This window comes from Hyla sarda, chromosome 1 (assembly GCF_029499605.1).
Source record: "Hyla sarda isolate aHylSar1 chromosome 1, aHylSar1.hap1, whole genome shotgun sequence".
Taxonomy (NCBI): Eukaryota; Metazoa; Chordata; class Amphibia; order Anura; family Hylidae; genus Hyla; species Hyla sarda.
The window spans coordinates 244,794,007-244,814,672 of NC_079189.1; the positions used below are offsets into that span (position 1 = coordinate 244,794,007).

The 20,666-nt window shown below is 40.9% G+C and overlaps 1 protein-coding gene across 6 annotated transcripts in view; it reads left to right on the forward strand.

Moving 5' to 3' along the window:
• Positions 1-14,139, forward strand: part of CERS4 (ceramide synthase 4) — a 324,796-nt gene extending 310,657 nt beyond the window's left edge. For 4 of the 6 annotated variants that reach the window (XM_056569864.1, XM_056569861.1, XM_056569866.1 and 1 more), the window contains 2 exons: positions 11,725-11,881; positions 12,529-14,137. In XM_056569864.1, the coding sequence (XP_056425839.1) occupies positions 11,725-11,881; positions 12,529-12,708 (337 nt within the window). In that variant the 3' untranslated portion in view covers positions 12,709-14,137. Of the gene's footprint in view, positions 1-11,724; positions 11,882-12,528 lie in introns of all 6 variants that reach the window. The other 2 variants (XM_056569856.1, XM_056569870.1) reach the window with 2 other exon arrangements.
• The last annotated feature ends 6,527 nt before the right edge of the window (positions 14,140-20,666 follow it).

The following is a 20,666-nucleotide window of genomic DNA, read 5'->3' on the forward strand; positions in this document are numbered from 1 at the left end:
CGCGCGCGCCAGCAGATGACAGCAGGGGACCGGGACGGGTAAGTGACCTGGGATGCGATTCGCGAGCGGGCGCGTCCCGCTGTGCGAATCGCATCCCCGACGGCCATGACAGTGCAGCGCTCCCGGTCAGCGGGACTGACCGGGGCGCTGCGGGGAGAGAGACGCCGTGAGCGCTCCGGGGAGGAGCGGGGACCCGGAGCGCTAGGCGTAACAAACACAAATTAAAATATCACCAAGTATTCAAAATATACACAAAGACTTAACTCTTGCTCCTTTTTCCAACACATTTCCCCCATACTTTTAGATGGGTTCTTCAGGGATGGAGGAGATTATGTCATAGAGAAATGCATAAACAAACAAGATATGAATACAGAAAACATGACAAAATTTGTAAATCAAGATTTTTGAGTTGGAGACATACCAGGGACATACAAACATACATGTGTTCACATTATTCTAGATGATGCTTATTGCTCCCAGTCCGTATTTGCACTATTCTTGGCATCATGTGCGTTATTATCAATAATCCTAGAATAACGCCATGCACATTGTCATCAGTTGTCACAGGTCAGCAGCAAATAATGATGATGGTTCCAAGATGGTAATCAAAAAAATAAATAAAGATTGTCAGGTTTAGAACAAATCCCTTAACCAGTATTTACGGATAATCAAATAATGCTTACCTTAGGTAAGGCAGCACTAGAACAAAGTCAAAATAGAGCCTATGATATAATAGATAACCCCTGTCAATCACCGCTAGAATCACAAAGGATCAAAGTGGTAACAACCATATTTAAGGTAACCACAATAACATTGCTTTACACCCAGTATAAGTGTTGAAATGCCATAAAGACAGGTAACTGTCCTATCCTATGCAGCAGGACAATCCCCAGTTGGTAGTGAAGCAGAGCGGGTACATGCCCAGTATGATGGTGATAGAGATGACCCTTATGTTTCTAATGACTGATCAATATATATTAATATTTAAATGTCCTTGCTGCTGGAAAAATATCGGTTCCCTTACCCTTTAACCCAGATATATCAGAATGCTAAATGCAAAACATTTCATCTTATCGCTTTGCCTGTAACTAAGACTAGAGCCTTGAGATGGAGACTATGGATACAAGACGTCTAAACATTGGACTTTGTGGAAAGATGCTGAAATCTTAAGCTAAGAGGACTTGCAAGATAATGACTTCTGCTACGCCATGCTCAAACAACCAATTAGAATGTAATATGCTAATTGTGATGTCATAATTCACCCTTCTTCTTTGTACAATGTAAAAACCAAATTTACTTCTTGTAATAAAACAGAACTCTTTTGGGAGCAGCAGAGCTTCCTGCCAAGAAAGAGTGTATACCAACATATCCTGTGTGGTGTATATCTTTTTGTGTCGACACTTGGCAAACTATATAGTAGACTTGTGCACTAGAAAAATTTTCGTTTAATTTCGTTTCGTTTTTTAGTTTTGGAAAAAAATTTCGGTTCGGCAATATTTTCGGTTTAGATTTTTCGGATACATTCGGTATTCGGGTATTCGTGTTGTTTTTTTCGGATACATTCGGTATTCGGGTACATTCGGTAAATCTTTTTAGTCTTTTTTTGGACTTTAGCGATCCTAATAAATAATGGAGATACCTTTTTTATTAAAATTTCGCAGGGTATCATAAAAAATCATAATAAAAAAGATACAGTGGTGATGAAAAAAATTGTATCTAACGAAATGTATCTTTTTTATTATGAAATGTTTATTCATTTTTAAACAGGGATCAATTTATGTGAGCGGGTAAAGCACTAAAAATGTAGCCGACAATAATGAAAATGTAGTGTGTGCGTGTTTTCCATTTTTTTTAAAACATTTTTTAGGTAGTACTACTACTCCCAGCATGGAACACACTCTTCCATGATGGGAGTAGTAGTTACCTGTACTAATTGACAGATTGCAGGGGTCCCTTGCGATCATCTTGTATAATGTATAGATGCGCCGGCTGCTCTTCTATGGTCCCCTGCACTCACGTATATGTACAAATATTCATATTTCACGCAGAGCTGTGATTGGCCAGATGGTTCCAGCCAATCACAGCTCTCTGTGAGAAATAGGAATATGTGTATATATACGGCCGTGCAGGGGACCATAGGAGAGCGGCCGCCGCATTCATACATTATACAGGAGCATCACAGCGGGTGTCAGGAGTGATACCCGCAGTGATCTTCCCTTTACTACAAGTACTACTACTCCCATCATGGAGTACACTCTGCTCCATGCTGGGAACTGTAGTACCTGCATTAATAGACAGATCGCAGCGGGTGTCAGAAGTTACACTCGCTGCCATATGTCTATTAATGCAGGTACTACAGCTCCCAGCATGGAGCAGAGTGTGCTCCATGTTGGGAGTATTAGTACCTGCAGTAAGGGACAGATCCCAGGGATGTCACTCCTCCTGACACCCGCTGCGATCGTCCTTATGTGAATGTCGGGATCAGCTGTTCTCAGGGCTACAGAGCCAGGAGAACAGCTGACGCTGAGCCGTAGGTATACATCGTATATCTACTGCCCAGCAAGAACTTACAGTGAGCTTGCAATGTGTATACAGTATACACATTGCTGGCTCACTTAACCCCTTGCTGAGCTGTGCGCTATGCGCAAGCCCAGCAAGGGAAGAGTTAACTTACACTGCTGGACAGTGTAGGTTAACCCTTTGTGCGGTATACACTTTATACAGCTATCTATAGATAGCTGTATACAGTGTATACAGAAGATGAAGTCCAGCTTACTTCCCTCGAGTCCCGGGCGGGGTTCGTGTAGCTCCGCCCCCTAGTGGTGCTGTCATTAGGGGGCGGAGCTACAGAAGGGAACAAGGCTAGTTTATCTGAAGCTCTGTTCACATTGTACGTTTTGTATAATGTGAACAGACCCTTCTGGCAGTGTCTACCCAGACAGGGAGACTCCAGCTGTTGCTAAACTACAACTCCCAGCATGCCCAGACAGCCAAAGGCTGTCTGGGCATGCTGGGAGTTGTAGTTTTGCACCAATTGGTGGCTCCCTGTTTGGGTAGACATTGCATCATGGGTGCTCTCCCCAGCGGACAGCGCCAAAAATGTCATAACCAATTTTTTGTGTTTTTTTTTCTTCTCGTTTCAGATCCGTGTATGCAGAGGATTACTGCGGATTCGATGGATTACGGCGGATTATTTTTTTTCCCTTTAATAAAATGGTTAACGAGGGCTGTGGGGGAGTGTTTTTTTAAATAAAATAATTTTTCCAATGTGTTGTGTTTTTTTTTTTATTTTTATTGAATTTTCAGGGTTAGTAGCGGAAGCTGTCTTATTGACGGAATCCATTACTAGGCCAGGGCTTAGTGCTAGCCCCAAAAACAGCTAGCGCTAACCCCCAATTATTACCCCGGTACCCACCACCACAGGGGTGCCGGGAAGAGCCGGTACCAACAGGCCCGGAGCGCCAAAAATGGCGCTCCTGGACCTAGGCGGTAACAGGCTGGTGTTATTTAGGCTGGGGAGGGCCAGTAACAATGGTCCTCGCCCACCCTGGTAACGTCAGGCTGTTGCTGTTTGGTTGGTATTGTGCTGAGAATGAAAATACGGGGAACCCTATGCGTTTTTTTTAATTTAAATAAAAAATTAAAAAAAAAAAACGCATAGGGTTCCCCGTATTTTCATTCTCAGCCAGATACCAACCAAACAGCAACAGCCTGATGTTACCAGGGTGGGCGAGGACCATTGTTACTGGCCCTCCCCAGCCTAAATAACGCCAGCCTGTTACCGCCTAGGCCCAGGAGCGCCATTTTGAGATAGGCCTAGTAATGGATTCCGTCAATAAGACAGCGTCCACTACTAACCTTGAAAATTCAATAAAAAAAAAAAAACACAACACATTGGAAAAATTATTTTATTTAAAAAAACACTCCCCCACAGCCCTCGTTAACCATTTTATTAAAGGAAAAAATAAATAATCCGCCGTAATCCATCGAATCCGCAGTAATCCTATGCATACTCGGATCTGAAACGAGAAGAAAAAAACACAAAAAATTGGTTATGACATTTTTGGCGCTGTCCGCTGGGGAGAGCACCCATGATGCAATGTCTACCCAAACAGGGAGCCACCAATTGGTGCAAAACTATAACTCCCAGCATGCCCAGACAGCCTTTGGCTGTCTGGGCATGCTGGGAGTTGTAGTTTAGCAACAGCTGGAGTCTCCCTGTCTGGGTAGACACTGCCAGAAGGGTCTGTTCACATTATACATAACGTACAATGTGAACAGAGCTTCAGATTAATTAGCCTTGTTCCCTTCTGTAGCCCCGCCCCCTAATGGCGTCATCACTAGGGGCGGAGCTACACGAACCCCGCCCGGGACTCGAGGGAAGTAAGCTGGACTTCGTCTTCTGTATACACTGTATACAGCTATCTATAGATAGCTGTATATAGTGTATACCGCCTAAAGGGTTAACCTACACTGTCCAGCAGTGTAAGTTAACTCTTCCCTTGCTGGGCTTGCGCATAGCGCACAGCTCAGCAAGGGGTTAAGTGAGCCAGCAATGTGTATACTGTATACACATTGCAAGCTCACTGTAAGTTCTTGCTGGGCAGTAGATATACGATGTATACCTACGGCTCAGCGTCAGCTGTTCTCCTGGCTCTGAAGCCCTGAGAACAGCTGATCCTGACATTCACATAAGGACGATCGCAGCGGTGTCAGGAGGAGTGACATCCCTGGGATCTGTCCCTTACTGCAGGTACTAATACTCCCAACATGGAGCACACTCTGCTCCATGCTGGGAGCTGTAGTACCTGCATTAATAGACATATGGCAGCGAGTGTAACCGCTGCGATCTGTCTATTAATACAGGTACTACAGTTCCCAGCATGGAGCAGAGTGTGCTCCATGTTGGGAGTATTAGTACTTGTAGTAAAGGAAAGATCACTGCGGGTATCACTCCTGACACCCGCTGCGATCCTCCAGTATAATGTATGAATGCGGCGGCCGCTCTTCTATGGTCCCCTGCACGGCCGTATATATACACATATTCCTATTTCTCAAAGAGAGCTGTGATTGGCTGGAACCATCTGGCCAATCACAGCTCTGCGGGAAATATGAATATGTGTACATATACGTGAGTGCAGGGGACCATAGAAGAGCAGCCGGCGCATCTATACATTATACAAGATGATCGCAAGGGACCCCTGCAATCTGTCAATTAGTACAGGTAATTACTACTCCCATCATGGCAGAGTGTGTTCCATGCTGGGAGTAGTAGTACTACCTAAAAAATGTTTTAAAAAAAAGTGAAAAACACGCACACACTACATTTTCATTATTGTCGGCTACATTTTTAGTGCTTTACCCGCTCACATAAATTGATCCCTGTTTAAAAATGAATAAACATTTCATAATAAAAATGATACATTTCATTAGATACAATTTTTTCCATCACCACTGTATCTTTTTTATTATGATTTTTTTATGATACCCTACGAAATTTTTATAAAAAAGGTATCTCCATAATTTTTTAGGATCGCTAAAGTCCAAAAAAAGAATAAAAAGATTTACCGAATGTACCCGAATACCGAATGTATCCGAAAAATCAAACTATCTATATCCTTTTTATTATATTTGTTATCAGAATGAATTCTTCACGTTCGTTTACAGATAACGAATGCATTCGTTATTTACAGCATTATGGACAGGAAATAACGAATGTATTCGTTACTTTACTATTCGTATTATCGTGGCTATTCGGGAATGTTCAAAATATGTTTTCGTGCATTCGGATCGGTCCGAATGCACGAAAACGGTAAAATTCGTTAATTTAGACATTCGTGCCGAACCGAATTGCACATGTCTATGCATCACAAAGGGGGAGATATCAGCGCTACAGCAATGCGTATGAATATGCGTTCCACACAGAGAGATGTGCGTATCACAGGGCGGAAGTAGGAGTAAAACAGCAATATGGAACGCAAATGCATTCCACAGCAAGGCGATATAACAAGATAATAAGAAAAACCCAGGGAATCCCTATATATATGTATATATATATGTATATATATATATATATATATATATATACATATATATATATATATACAGTCATAGTCGTAAATGTTGTAAAATAGACAATTAAAAAGGAAGACATTTTCTCCAAAGCCAGGCGCATCTCCCAATAAAAAGTTATCTTTATTCCGTCAGGAAAGACATAAAATGTTGTTATAAAAAGCACTTTTAACGCGTTTCTAGCTCGGACTGAGCTCTTTATCAAGACGTGCAATGTGTGCAAGGCATCATGAAATCTGAGGATTACCAACGGATTTTGGCTTGCACTGTTCAGCCCAGTGTCAGAAAGCTGGGTTTGCGTCCGAGATCTTGGGTCTTCCAGCAGGACATTGACCCCAAACATGCGTCAAAAAGCACCCAGAAATAGATGGCAACAAAGCACTGGAGAGTTCTGAAGTGGCCAGCAATGAGTCCAGATCTAAATCCCATTGAACACCTGTGGAGAGATCTCAAAACTGCTGTTGGGAAAAGGCGCCCTTCCAATAAGGGTGTGCAACCAAATATTAAGTTAAGGGTGCCAATAATTTTGTCCAGACCATTTCTGGAGTTTGGTGTGACAATTTGCTTTTTTTCTCCCTTTTTTGGTTTAGTTCCAATATACACAAAGGGAATAAACATGTGTATAGCAAAACATGTGTTACTGCAATGCTTTTCTGTGAGAAATATATTTTCTAGAAAAAAATCAGGGGTGCGATCTATATATATAAAACTCAATGCGTGTGTATGTTCCAGCATCATCTCCAAACGGCTAAAGATATTAACATGAAACTTGGCACACATGTTACTTATATCTCAACCACAAACATAGGATAGGTCATTTAACCCTTACTCACAACCATTTGCCAGTGGCAGGTTTTTTGTTTAAAATCCCATACAAGTCTATGGGAAATATATGTTACTGCATAACTTCCAAACGGCTGGAGATATTTCGATAATACCTGGTCACATGTTACCTATATGTCCACCTAAAATATAGGATAGTTAATTTAACCCTTAACTACCCCCATTTGTGAAGGTCAGGGTTTTCGTTTAAAGTCCCATGCAAATCAATGGAAAATGTATATTCCCACAAAACTTCCATACGGCTGGAGATATTTCAATACCTGGTACACATATTACGGGTCGGGATATGAATTCGGGATAGGAGTTTGGGATAGGAGGTCAGGATAGGAGGACGGGATATGAGGACAGGATATGAGGATGGGAAATGAGGATGGGATAGGAGGTCGGGATAGGAGGTCGAGATAGGAGGTTGAGATATGAGGACGGGAAAGGAGGATGGGATAGGAGGTCGGGATAGGAGGACGGGATACGAGGACGAGATAGGTCGGGATAGGAGGTCAAGATAGGAGGACGGGATATGAGGATTGCATAGGAGGTCGGGATAGGAGGTCGACATAGGAGGTCTAAACAGGAGGTCGAGATATGAGGACATGAAAGAAGGATGGGATATGAAGTCGGGATAGGAGCTCGGGATAGGAGGACAGGATACGAGGATGGGATACGAGGACGGGATAGGAGGTCGCAATAGGAGGTTGAGATAGGAGGACAGGATAGGAGGTCGGGATAGGAGGTCGGGATGGGAGGTCGAGATAGGAGGTCGAGATAGGAGGACGGGATAAGAGGACGGGATAGGAAGTCGGGATAGGAGGTGGAGATAGAAGGACGGGATAGGAAGTCGGAATAGGAGGTCGAGATAGGAGGTCGGGATAGGAGGTCGAGATAGGAGGTCGGGAAATGAGGTAGGGATATGAGGACAAGATATGGGGTTGGGATATGACAACAATATATGAGGATGGGATATGAAGTCAAAAGCTTCCTCTGTTGATTTTTCCTCCCCAACAAGAAACAAGGATTAGGAAGGAAAAACCAGGCAACTCCGGGTATTCAGCTAGTATATATATATATATATATATATATATATATATATATATATATGTATAATATATAATAATAATTTGTTTTTGTTTTTACAAAGAAGTTTTTTATACACATCCCCCACACTTACTTGTCTTCAGGACCTCAGTGACCTAAAAGCTCACATCCAAAGGGTTTTGCGGATGGTGACTATGCGTGTCTTGGAGTACATCTGAAGGTACCAGCCACCTTTCGGTCTAGCCATGTTCCTGTTGGCTTAATTGCTATGTACAAACTAGATTTTTGCCTCTTCTATAGGTGATTACTGGTCTCTCCACTGGATCTGTTTGTAGGATAGGCCAATAGTTACTAATTATCTTCTGTACTACCTCAGAGGCTGCATCATACTTGGCAAAGATCCGGGTTGGTAGATCTTTCTTATTAAAGTGGAAAAAATTCTTCAAACTTCATGACAGAACATGCAGCGAATTAGGGAATGATCCAGAGGATTTATAGGATGTCTATTTACTTACATCTTTTTTGGAAGAAAGCAAAACTTGTGTGCACTTTTCAATGCTGTGCCATAGCAAAGCAATGATCAGTATTATCAGTGCTCTATTGCTCCATGCTGCCATAGCTTCCTAGAGCACTGGAGCGCCGATTGGACAACGAGTAGGCAGGTAAGGGCCCTCCCACTGTCCTTTCAGCTGATTGAGACCCCTCGATTTCACGGTTTGTGGCCTAATCAGCTCCACTGAGCAGCCGGGATGTAATTTTTTACATTTTAGACAGCACGATCAACTTATGCCCTGCGTTCTTAAGGAGTTAATGTCAATATACGCAGGCTGCCGCAATTAAAAAAAGAAACCTCTACTTAACTCCCGCCCCTCCCCCAGCACCTCCTATATTGCTCTCCTGTCCTCCACGATCCTCTTCCTACATCTGGGCTCCTACATGCAACAATGCAGCTCAGCTAATCGCTGACTTCAGTGGTGTCCCACCTCTGCCAGTGATAGGCTGAGCAGCAATGTGATATATTGGGCCTGGACACCAGGAAGGAGACCAGGGCCCAATCTGTCCTATTACTTGCTTAGGCGGAACACTGATGCAGTCAGCAATTAGCTGAGCTGCGTTGTTGCGTGTATGTGCCCAGAAGCAGGAAGATAATCGCAGTGGAGGATGGGACAGGGTATCGGCAGTCAAGGTCTATTTTTTTTCAAATTCAAAGCAAAGTTTATTAACGAATGAACAGTAAGCATGCAACATAATCATAAGTAGAGATGAGCGAATTCTAGAAAAATTTGATTTCCAAAAAAATTCTGTTCAGTAAAGAACAGCAGCAGGTATGTAATTTTGGCTGGCCTTTCACAGTAACTAGGCCCTTAGGACTATAACAGGAACAAAATGGTATACCACGTAGATGTACGTACGTGGTATGCACATATGAGGGGAGTACAATATGCTCCACTACACTTAAAACAGGATTTGTCTAGAACAGCAGCAGGTGTATACTTTCGGCTCTCCTTTCACAGCAACTAGGACCTTAGGACTATAACAGGAACAAAATGGTACACCACATAGATGTACATACGTGGTAATCACTTATGAGGGGAGTACAATACGCTCCACTACACTTAAAACAGTATTTGTCTAGAACAGCAGCAGTTGTGTACTTTTGGCTGGCATTTCACAGTAACTAGGCCCTTAAGACTTTAACAGGAACAAAATCGTACTCCACCTATGTACACACAGATTACACTTTATAGAGGATAATACACTCCGCAACCTCTATTAGGCACTAATAGCAGGTGATTATGGCTTTTAGTGCTCTGCTCACCCTAACTATTAGCTTTTCAGTTGTTGTACACACCAGCACACAGTCGTTGTGTAGTACACCCAAAATTGCACTTTGTCTCTCAGTCTCTCTTCCTTCCCTATCAGTGCTTCTAGGCTGGATTTGGGCTTGAGGTGACTCGCTGCTGTAAAAATGCTTTTCTGTGCAACACACACTGCTCTCGCCCTCTCTCTCTCTGCAATAAAATGCTGAAGTGACTGGCCGCAAGATGGCTGCCGATTATATAGGGCTGTGACATCACAGGGATGGCTGGCTGCTGATAGGCTGCATCCTGCATGTGATTCAGGGTCATCCCGCCTTCCCAGAGTTCCTTGTCCCATGTCCTGAGATGTGGATCCGCCATCTTAGATGCCCTGGAGCCTGGACCGCACTAAATGGAGTTTAATGAAGTGTATTGTGCGATCGATATTCAGATTTGTTGCTAATTTTTCCTGCAATTTGTAACGAATTTGGATCTGTCAGATTCGATTTGCTCATCCCTAATCATAAAAGCAAGTAGGCAGTAATAAAATAGGTCACATAGCTGCATCATAGTTAGATATTACAGCAGAATAAATAGCTCAAACACAGTACAGTGGTCCCTCAACATATGATGGTAATCTGTTACAAATGGACCATCGCATGTTGAGGGACCATTGCATGTTGAGGGATCCGTGCAATGTAAAGTGTAGGACAGTGGTCTACAACCTGTGGACCTCCAGATGTTGCAAAACTACAACACCCAGCATGCCCGGACAGCCGTTGGCTGTCCGGGCATGCTGAGTGTTGTAGTTTTGCAACATCTGGAGGTCCACAGGTTGAAGACCACTGGTATAGGAAGTTGTACTCACCTGTCCCTGCCGCTCCGGACCGTCACCGCTCGTCACCCTGCCCGGGATGTCGCCGTCCATCGCTGTCGTCGCATCCCTGGAGTGTCCCCGACGCTCCGGCAAGTCCTCTGCTTCCCCGGCATCCGCGCTCTCCTTCACCGCCATTACGTCGCTACGCACGCCGCTCCTATTGGATGACGGGACGGCGTGCGCAGCGACGTGATGATGTCGATGGAGAGCGCCGACGATGCAGGGGATCCTGAAGAGGACGCCCCAGAGCCCCGAGGACAGGTAAGTGATCGTCAACGGACCACACTGGGCACCGTAAACGGCTATCCGGCGGCAGCTGAAGCATTATGCGATGGCCCCAACACAAAAAAGCATCTTATGTTGATGCTGCCTTCAACATGAGGCCATTGCATGTTGAAATTATCGTATGTCGGGGCCATCGTAGGTCGAGGGGTCACTGTATAACAAAGAAACAAGGATAATGTAATGGAATGACAGGGAAAGGTCTATTTTTTTTTGTATTGAGGCAGCATGGGCATATTGAGATTAAAAGATTTTCATCAGAGTACCCCTTTTAAGAGGAACTGTGGTCAGTTTAAAAAATAAAATATATTATTTTATATGTTTGTAGCTTCTGCTACAGAGCCGGATTCACGCCCCATTAGCCTTGTATACACAATCCCTGAGCCTAGCATTTTTCAATACATTGAACGCCACTGCAACACAAAATGGTGCTGCAGTGGTGACGTGCCCATATACCCACTTTATCACTGCAGCTGTGTAAACAAAACTGTCGGGAGGATTAGAACAACTGTTCTGGACTGTATACAGCAAGGATATAGCATATTTTTATTTTATTATAAAAAAAAAACAGGCTGTAAGAAAATGTTGAATTAATTCAGCAACCGCTTTAACTTCCACAATTGGACCTATACCAGATCATTACAACAAGGGTTGTCACCCGAAATTTTGTAGAATCTGGCATTCATCTGTGTGTCTAAAAAGAAATGTATCACAAATGAAATGTATTCAAATCCATAAGTATTAATAAAATCCAGTAGTCTAGAATAGAAGCAAAAGTTATTGGTCTTGTATTGAAACTATTTTTATTTTATTTTTTAGGGTCATATATAGTACATATTATTCCTCCATGTTAAGATTCCAACCTTTCTTTGGATATTATTTTTTCAATGCTCTTCTAATGATGTTACAAATACTGCATTTCTTCTGGGCTTTCATGATTCTTCGAATGATCTACAGATTTGCATTTAATGGAATGGTAAGCGCAATATGTCATACTTCAAAAGCATTATAACAATAGTAATAATGATTTAACTAGTTGCAAATTTAATTTCCTGATAGTAACTGCCTTCATTGCAATGGGCCTACCAACATGCCATTTTAAGCATAGAGGCTGTTTACATCATTTTTTGGCTGTATGCTGCAGATATATGTCAAGATACAATCAAAAAGGTATTCCAACGTTTACCACGGCATAACTATAATTAGATATATTTATATCAATTATATAATTGAACAAATATAGTCTACTTGTCACTATATTTGGCCTGTTTCACACAGTTATGTGTTTTATTTGTGCTATAGGAAAGCATGGTAGAGACTGCCTGGTCTATTATATCCTAAGGCTATGCAGCGGTATACATAGAGATACTTTCTTGATTGTATACTTAAGTATACCCACAACAAATAGCCAAACTATGTGTGACCAAATCTTTTTTAACAAATACTGTGCATTTTAAAAATGTAGTTTTATCATTTGTCAATTGTATATCTACATACTAATAAGCTTTTAGAAAGTGCACCATAGTGTACAGGAAGACAATATAACCTGTACTTTCTGCTCTTTCTATTCCAATTTTTTTTTCAATATTCTTTACTAATCTTTTGTAACTCTAATCTTTTAAGGTCGGTAATGATGTTCGCAGTGATGTGGAAGAGAGTGAGGACAGTGGACAAGAAAACAGTAGACCATTGGAGACAGAGACCAAGACTGGTTACTGGACTACTAGCAATAACAGTGTTTCTCAAAAGACTGTGGACAATGGTGTGGCCAGAATAAATAATGGACACTCAAAGACTAGCTAGCTTACATTACTGGTAAACAGTTACTCAAAGTCACCCTTAACATATTCTGGAATAGCTGCTTGGCCGATACCTATATGTTACACACTGCAGAGCAGAAATCATCTAATTTATACAATTCAACAATGTACTTACATTGCTTGAGTTCTGTAACCTTCTAACCTGCAGGGCTTATATTCACATGATTCTTAATCTGGAATGAATTATGCTCTTAGACTTAAAGGAAACCTGCCATCACCAATCTTGATGGATAGATTTCTCCCTATTTGGGTACAGGAAAAGATCTATCAAACAAGCTCAATGGAGAGGAGAGGAACCATCAGGGACTTCCCCAATGACTCATGGTTCAGGCAGCAATAAACAGGAACAGATTCCCCATTGCTGCCAGCTATGACCTACTCTAAATAGTAGTTCCTGCTTAAAGAGGAACTCCGGGACATAAGTACTTATCCCCCAACCACAGGATCCTGTGGATAGGGGATACGTTTCTGATGGCAGGGGTCTAACTGCTGGGCCCCCCTGCAATCTCCTGCCGGGCAACCTGGCTCTCCTCATGCACAGAGCGACTTCACACCCCTCCATGTACAGCGTTCGTGTATCTTTGGCTCTCCCATAGAGATAAATGGAGGGTCATCGTACCCCCGCGATCAAACACTTATTCCCTATCCACTGGATCCTGTGGATAGGGGATAAGTACTTATGTTCCAGAGTTCCCCTTTAACTCGGCTACATTGACAAGTCTCTTCCTGTGCACAGATATGGAAAGACCTGTCAATCAAGCCCAGAAGGGGGTAAAAGTTGATTGTGACTGTCCAGATGACTTATCTAAACAAGCCCTTCAGAGTAAATTATACCTGGTTGTAATAAGAGAGCCTGTCTCTGTTTTATGCTGCCAGTAGTCTGTGCAGCATGAAGCACCTGAAAGGTTTTCTTCAGTATACGTAAACTGTTTAATTGACACCACATACTGGAATTACACAAATTTATATGCAGTAGTAAATTGCACCTTTGTGATAGATGTATATGTGTATATATAAATTTTATATACTGTATATATAAAATGCCCATTTAGGATGAGGACTCAATGCTTCGCTGTTACTTGTCCACCCCTCCCCCATCTGCTCTCTCCCATCTTGCCCCGACCATCGTATAGAGGAAGCTGCCGCCCACGAGGATAATGCTACTCCCCCATCTGGTCTTTCCTGTCTCACCCCTCCCATCGTGTGAAGCCTTTGGACAAAGAAGCCCGCCAAACTGTTCAGGAAAGGCATATCTTTCCCTCTAGTAGGGGGTGTGAACTTATGCTAATTACAGAGGTGATATAAACAAGGGGCCTGCTTAATAAAGTTCAGAAGTACGTTACCACTGACCATGTGTGTGTCTGTGTGAATTACTTGGGTGCATGCACAAAGACCTTATTGATTTGAGTAGGATACTTACCAGGCTATCTGATTAAATCTATATCACCTTCAGTGACCTTGTTGTGAAGATATTTACCTCATTGAATAGCACTTAATAGCATGTTGCTGTGATGGGAAATTCCAGCAGTTTTTTCCCTGCAAATTTATAAATAATACTTTCCATTTATACTGTATTACAGAGATACTGATTTAATAACTTTAAGACCCTATTTATTTTTTTATTTCCCATTCTAAGAAAGGATGCCTTGAAGGCTATGGACATCTTTGAATAATTGTTTTTTTTCATTCATGCTTTGTACTTTTTATGGTACAAAAATATGCTATCTTCTCCTGAGCATACTTCTAGACTTATTTATGCTCAGATTAAAGTTCAATTTTGATGTTCCTTTAGGAACTTGTCATTATTATAGAATAAAAAAAAAATATATCAGGTGTCCATAACCTTTAAAATTTGTTTATTTTACATACAAGAAAGCTCACAGTTTTTATTATTATTGAAAATGATTGCACATGTCAATTACATTAAATTTTATACAGCAGCCAGAGCTTTAATAGTATAAATAAAAATAAATTCCAAGGGGGTAATTTATTATGGAGCCTGAGTCACTTCTAGTTCCAATGTAAAGCTATTTTTGAGTTTGCACCTTATCATATGCCTGTGTATTAATCCCTAAGATACTTTTATCCTCATTTGCCACTTGCATGCCACTTTTTGTCTAACAGAAAAGGTAGCTTTGAAAAGTCGCATGACAAACTCACATAGACAAGTTTATGACGTGCGGCTCTTGTATATTGCCTTCAATTTGTCTCATAAAGTTTCACTCTTGAGCATACCCAAAAAAGAGAGTCTGCTGCAGAAAACCAAAGCTTTTTTTTACGTTGCAAGTTTATTAACAGCCAAGCGACTTTTTGTAAATTATTATGTTCAAAGACAAAAAGTACATCAAAGTATGAACCACAAAAGTCTCACATTTTGACCCAAATGATAAATCAGGGCCATAGTGTTTTAGGATAGTTAGAAGCAGTAAGCACTACAGTAATGAGGTGCTGCCAATTGAAATGCTATCCAAATTCATTGTAATATTCACACAAGAGATATATCCATGATGCTCCAAAACCTCGGCCTTCCTGAGCCTTGACATCTAGTTATGACATCTAATTAATTTGACAAATCGGTAAAAAGATAGGTATCAGGAAATTAGTAAAATAAATTCAAAGATGTTCAGTTTTAAACTCGAATCAAGAGATATTTAACAGATGTATAGATACATCATACATAACATCAACAAATAACTGAACCTGTTTATACAGATACAGGGATTTAGGCCACAAGCTTAACCCTTAAAGGGCTACTCTACTGGGAAAACATTTTCTTTTAAATCAACTGGTGCCAGAAAGTTATACAGATTTGTAAATTACTTCTATTAAAAAATCCCAATCCTTCCAGTACTTATCAACTGATGTATAATACACAGGAAGTTCTTTTCTTTTTGAATTTCTTTTCTGTCTGACCACAGTGCACTCTGCTGACACCTCTGTCCACTTCAGGAACTTTCCAAAGAAAAAGAGGTTTGCTATGGGTATTTACTCCTGCTCTGGACAGTTCCTGACATGGACAAAGGTGTCAGCAGAGAACACTTGTGGTCAGGCAGAAAGGAAATTCAAAAAGAAAAGAACTTCCTCTGTATTATACAGCAAATGATAAGTACTTGAAGGATTGGGATTTTTTATTGGAAGTAATTTACAATTCTGTTTAACTTTCTGGCATCAGTTGAATTAAAAGAAAATGTTTTCCAGTGGAGTACCCCTTTAACCCCTTAAGGACCAAACCCATTTTCACCTGGACCAGAGCGTTTTTTGCACATCTGATCACTTTAAGCATTAGTAACTCTGGGATGCTTTTACTTTTCATTCTGATTCTAAGAATGTTTTTTCGTGACCTATTCTTCTTTATGTTAGTGGTAAATTTTTGCCGATACTTGCATCATTTCTTGGTGAACAATTCCAAAATTGATAAAAAAAATTGAAATTTTTTTTTTTTTTTAAGTTTGAAGCTCTCTGCTTATAAGGAAAATGGCCATTTCAAATAAATGATATATTGATTCACATATACAACATGTCTACTTTATGATTGCATCATAACGTTGACATGTTTTTACTTTTGGAAGACATCAGAAGGCTTCAAAGTTCAGCAGCAATTTTCCAATTTTTCACAAAATTTTCAAAATCTGAATTTTTCAGCGACCAGTTCAGTTTTGAAGTGGATTTGAAGGGCCTTCATATTAGAAATACCCTACAAATGACCCCATTATGAAAACTGCACCCCTCAAAGTATTCAAAATGACATTCAGTAAGTGTGTTAACCCTTTAGGTGTTTCAAAGGAATAGCAGCAAAGTGAAGGAGAAAATTCAAAATATTCATTTTTTACACTTGCATGTTCTTGCAGACCCAGTTTTTGAATTTTTACAAGGGGTAAAAGAAGAAAAATCAAAATTTGTAACCCAATTTCTCTCGAGTAAGTAAATACCTCATATGTGTATGCCAGGTGTTCGGCAGGCGCAGTAGAGGGCTCAGAAAGGAATGAGCGACAATTGGATTTTGGAGAGCGAGTTTTTCTGAAATGGTTTTTCAGGGCATGTCACATTTAGGAAGCCCAGATGGTGCCGGAACAGCAGAAAACGCCCACATGGCATACTATTTTGGAAACTACACCCCTGAAGGCACGTAACAAGGGGTCCAGTGAGCCTTAACACCCCACATCTGTTTGACGACTTTTTGTTAAAAATCGGATGTGTAAATGAAAAAAAATATTTTCACTAAAGTGCAGTTTTCCCCCCAAATTTTCAATTTTTACAAAGGGTAATGGAAGAAAATGTCCCACAAACTTTGTAACCCCATCTCTTCGGAGTATGGAAATACCCCATGTTAGGACTTAAAATGCTCTGCAGGCGAACCACAATGCTCAGGAGAGAAAAAGTCATACTTGGCTTTTGCAAATTTTGCTGAAATGGTTTTTGAGGGGCATATCGCATTTAGGAAGCCCTATGGTGCCAGAACAGCAAAAAAAAAAAGACATGGCATACTATTTTGGAAACTAAACCACTCAAGGAACGTAACAAGGGGTACAGTGAGCCTTAACACCTCACAGATGTTTTAAGACTTTTTGTTAAATTTGGATGTGTAAATGAAAGAAAAATTCACAAAAATGCTGGGTTTTCCCCAAATTATACATTTTTTACAAGGGGTAATAGGAGAAAATTACCTCCAAAATTTGTAACCCCATTTCTTCTGAGTATGGAAATACCCCATGTGTGGGCATCAAGTGCTCTGCTGGCACAATACAATGCTCAGAAGAGGAGGAGTGCCATTGAGCTTTTGGAAAGAGAATTTGTTTGGAATGGAAGTCAGGGTCCATGTGTGTTTACAAAGCCCCCCGTGGTGCCAGCACAGTGCACCCCCCCTCCACATGTGACCCCATTTTGGATACTACATCCTTCACAGAATTTAATAAGGGGTGCAGTGAGCATTTACACCCCACTGGCATTTGACAGATCTTTGGAACAGTGGGCTGAGAAAATGAAAAATTTAATTTTTCATTTTCACAGACCACTGTTCCAAAATTCTGTCAGACACCTGTGGGGCGTAAATGATCACTGTACCCCTTAATACATCACTTGAGGGGTGTAGTTTCCAAAATAGGGTCACATGTGGGGGGGTCCATTGTTCTGGCACTATGGGGGCTTTGTTAACACACGTGGCCTTCAATTCCGGACAAATTTTCTCTCTAAAAACCCAATGGTTTTCTGAGCATTGTAGTTCGCCCGCAGAGCACTTTACATGCACATATGGGGTATTTTCTTACTCAGAAGAAATGGGGTTTCAAGTTTTGGGGGGCTTTTTTCCTGTATTCCCTTGTAAAAATGAAAAATTTAGGAGAACACCAGCATTTTAGTAAAATAATATTTTTTTTTCATTTTCCCATCCAACTTTAATGAAAATTCGTCAAACACCTGCGTGGTGTTAAGGCTTGGACAACCCCCTGGGCATTTGCACAAGTGCCTGTTGATCAATATCAGCAGTCACCCAGGTTCGGTCCCCGCCCGACGGGGACCGAAATTCCCACGGGCGTGGTCTTTAAGGGGTTAAGGACCAAGCCCATTTTTTACCATAAGGACCAGAGCATTTTTTGCACATCTGATGACTATCACTCTAAAGGGGTTATCCACAATCATAAGGGGATTTTAGTATGTACCTGGCAGGCAGTAATGGACATGCTTAGGAAGGATATGCGCTTGTCTTGGGGCTAAATGGCTATGTTGGGAGATTACCATAATACTGTGGCTAGCTTTTTGTTAACTGGTATTTCCTGTTTGACATTTCTTTTTTTTTTACTGCAAATCCCACAATTCCATTTTCCTCCCTCCCACACATCATCCATTGAAACATAAATAAGCTGCATCCATCAAAAGACCTGTGGTTTTCAATCAGGGTGCCTACAGCTGTAGCATTAGTTGCAGATTGATCCCTCTCCCACAAAGCGATCCCTCCACCCACTGAAGCAGACAGGCTCCCTGTCATCAGCTGACTAGAGAGTCAGGTCTCGGCTGCATTGCAAGCTGGGAAAATCTGAGACAACAGTCATTTTGTATGCTGATAAAAATAAGTATTGTAGTGAAAATTACAGAAGAATTGTGAGAAAACTGTAGCACACAGGTACAGACACTATATTATGAACTACAGTAGCTTTACAGCCCCTGTAGCATAGTCAAATAAAAAAAAATTATGGAATACCCCTTTAAGCATTAATAACTGGGATGCTTTTACTTATGAATTTGATTCCGAGATAGTTTTTTCGCGACATATTCTACTTTAACATAGTGGTAAATATTCATCGATACTTGCATCATTTCTTGTTGAAAAATTCAAAAATTTCATGAAAAATTTAAAAATTTTGCATTTTTCTAACTTTGAAGCTCTTGTAAGGAAAACAGACATATCAAATAAATTGATATATATATTGATTCACATATACAGTATGTCTACATTATGCTTGCATAATAAAGTTGACATGTTTTTCCTTTTGAAAGACATCAGAGGGCTTCAAAGTTCAGCATCAATTTTCCCATTTTTCACAAAATTTTCAAAATCTTAATTTTTCAGAGACCAGTCCAGTTTTTAAGTGGATTTGAGGGATCTTCATATTAGAAATACCTCATAAATGACCCCAATATAACTGCACCCCTCAAAGTATTCAAAATGACATTCAGAAAGTGTGTTAACCCTTTAGGTGTTTCACAGGAATAGCAGATAAAATTAAAAATCTTTTTTACAAGGGGTAAAAGGAGAAAAATCCGCCAAAATTTGTAAAACAACTTCTCTTGAGTAAGGAAATACCTCATATGAGGATGTAAAGGGGTCTGTGGGTGCACTAGAGTGCTCAGAAGGGAAGGATCGACAATGGGATTTTGAAGAGTGAATTTTACTGAAATGGTTTTTGGGGGGCATGTCACATTTAGGAACAGCTAGAAAAAAAAATAAACACATGGCATACTATTTTTGAAACTACACCCCTCTAGGAATCTAACAAGGGGTACAGTTAGCCTTAACATCCCACAGGTGTTTAAGGACTTTTCATTAAAATCGGATGTGTAAATGAATTTTTTTTTTTTCCACAAAAATGCTGTTTTATCCCCAAATTTTACATTTTTACAAGGGGTAATAGGAGAAAATACCCCCCAAAATTTGCAACCCCTTTTCTTCTGAGTATGCAAATACCCCATGTGTTGACTGAAAGTGCTCTTTGGGCGCACTACAATGCTCAGAAGAGAAGGAGTCACATTTGGCTTTTAGAAAGCAAATTGTGCTGAAATGGTTTTTGGGAGGCATGTCACATTTAGGAATCCCCTATGGTGCCAGAACAGCAAAAAAATAAAAACACATGGCATACTATTTTGGAAACTACACCCCTCAAGGAACGTAACAAAGGGTACAGTGAGCCTTTACACCCCACAGGTGTTTGACAAATTTCCACTAAAGTTGGACGTGAAAATGAAAAATTAGATTTTTTTCACTAAAACGCTGGTGTTACCCCACATTTTTCATTTTCAAAAGGGGTAATAGGAGAAAGAGCCTCCCAAAATTTGTAATACCATTTCTTCTGGAGATATGGAGATACCCCATATGTGGATGTAAAATGCTCTGCGGGCAAACTACAATTCTCAGAAGCCTATGAGCTTTTGGAGAGAGAATTCGTTTGGAATGGAAGTCGGAAGCCATGTGCGTTTACAAAGCCCCCATGGTGCCAGAACAGTGGACCCCCCCCCCATGTGACCCCATTTTGGAAATTATACCCCTCACAGAATTTAATAAGGGGTGCAGTGAGCATTTTAACCCCACTGGCGTTTGACAGATCTTTGCAACAGTGGGCTGTGCAAATGAAAAATAATTTTTAATTTTCACGGACCAATGTTCCTACAATCTGCCAGACACCTGTGGGGTGTAAATGCTCACTGCACCCCTTATTACATTCCGTGAGGGGT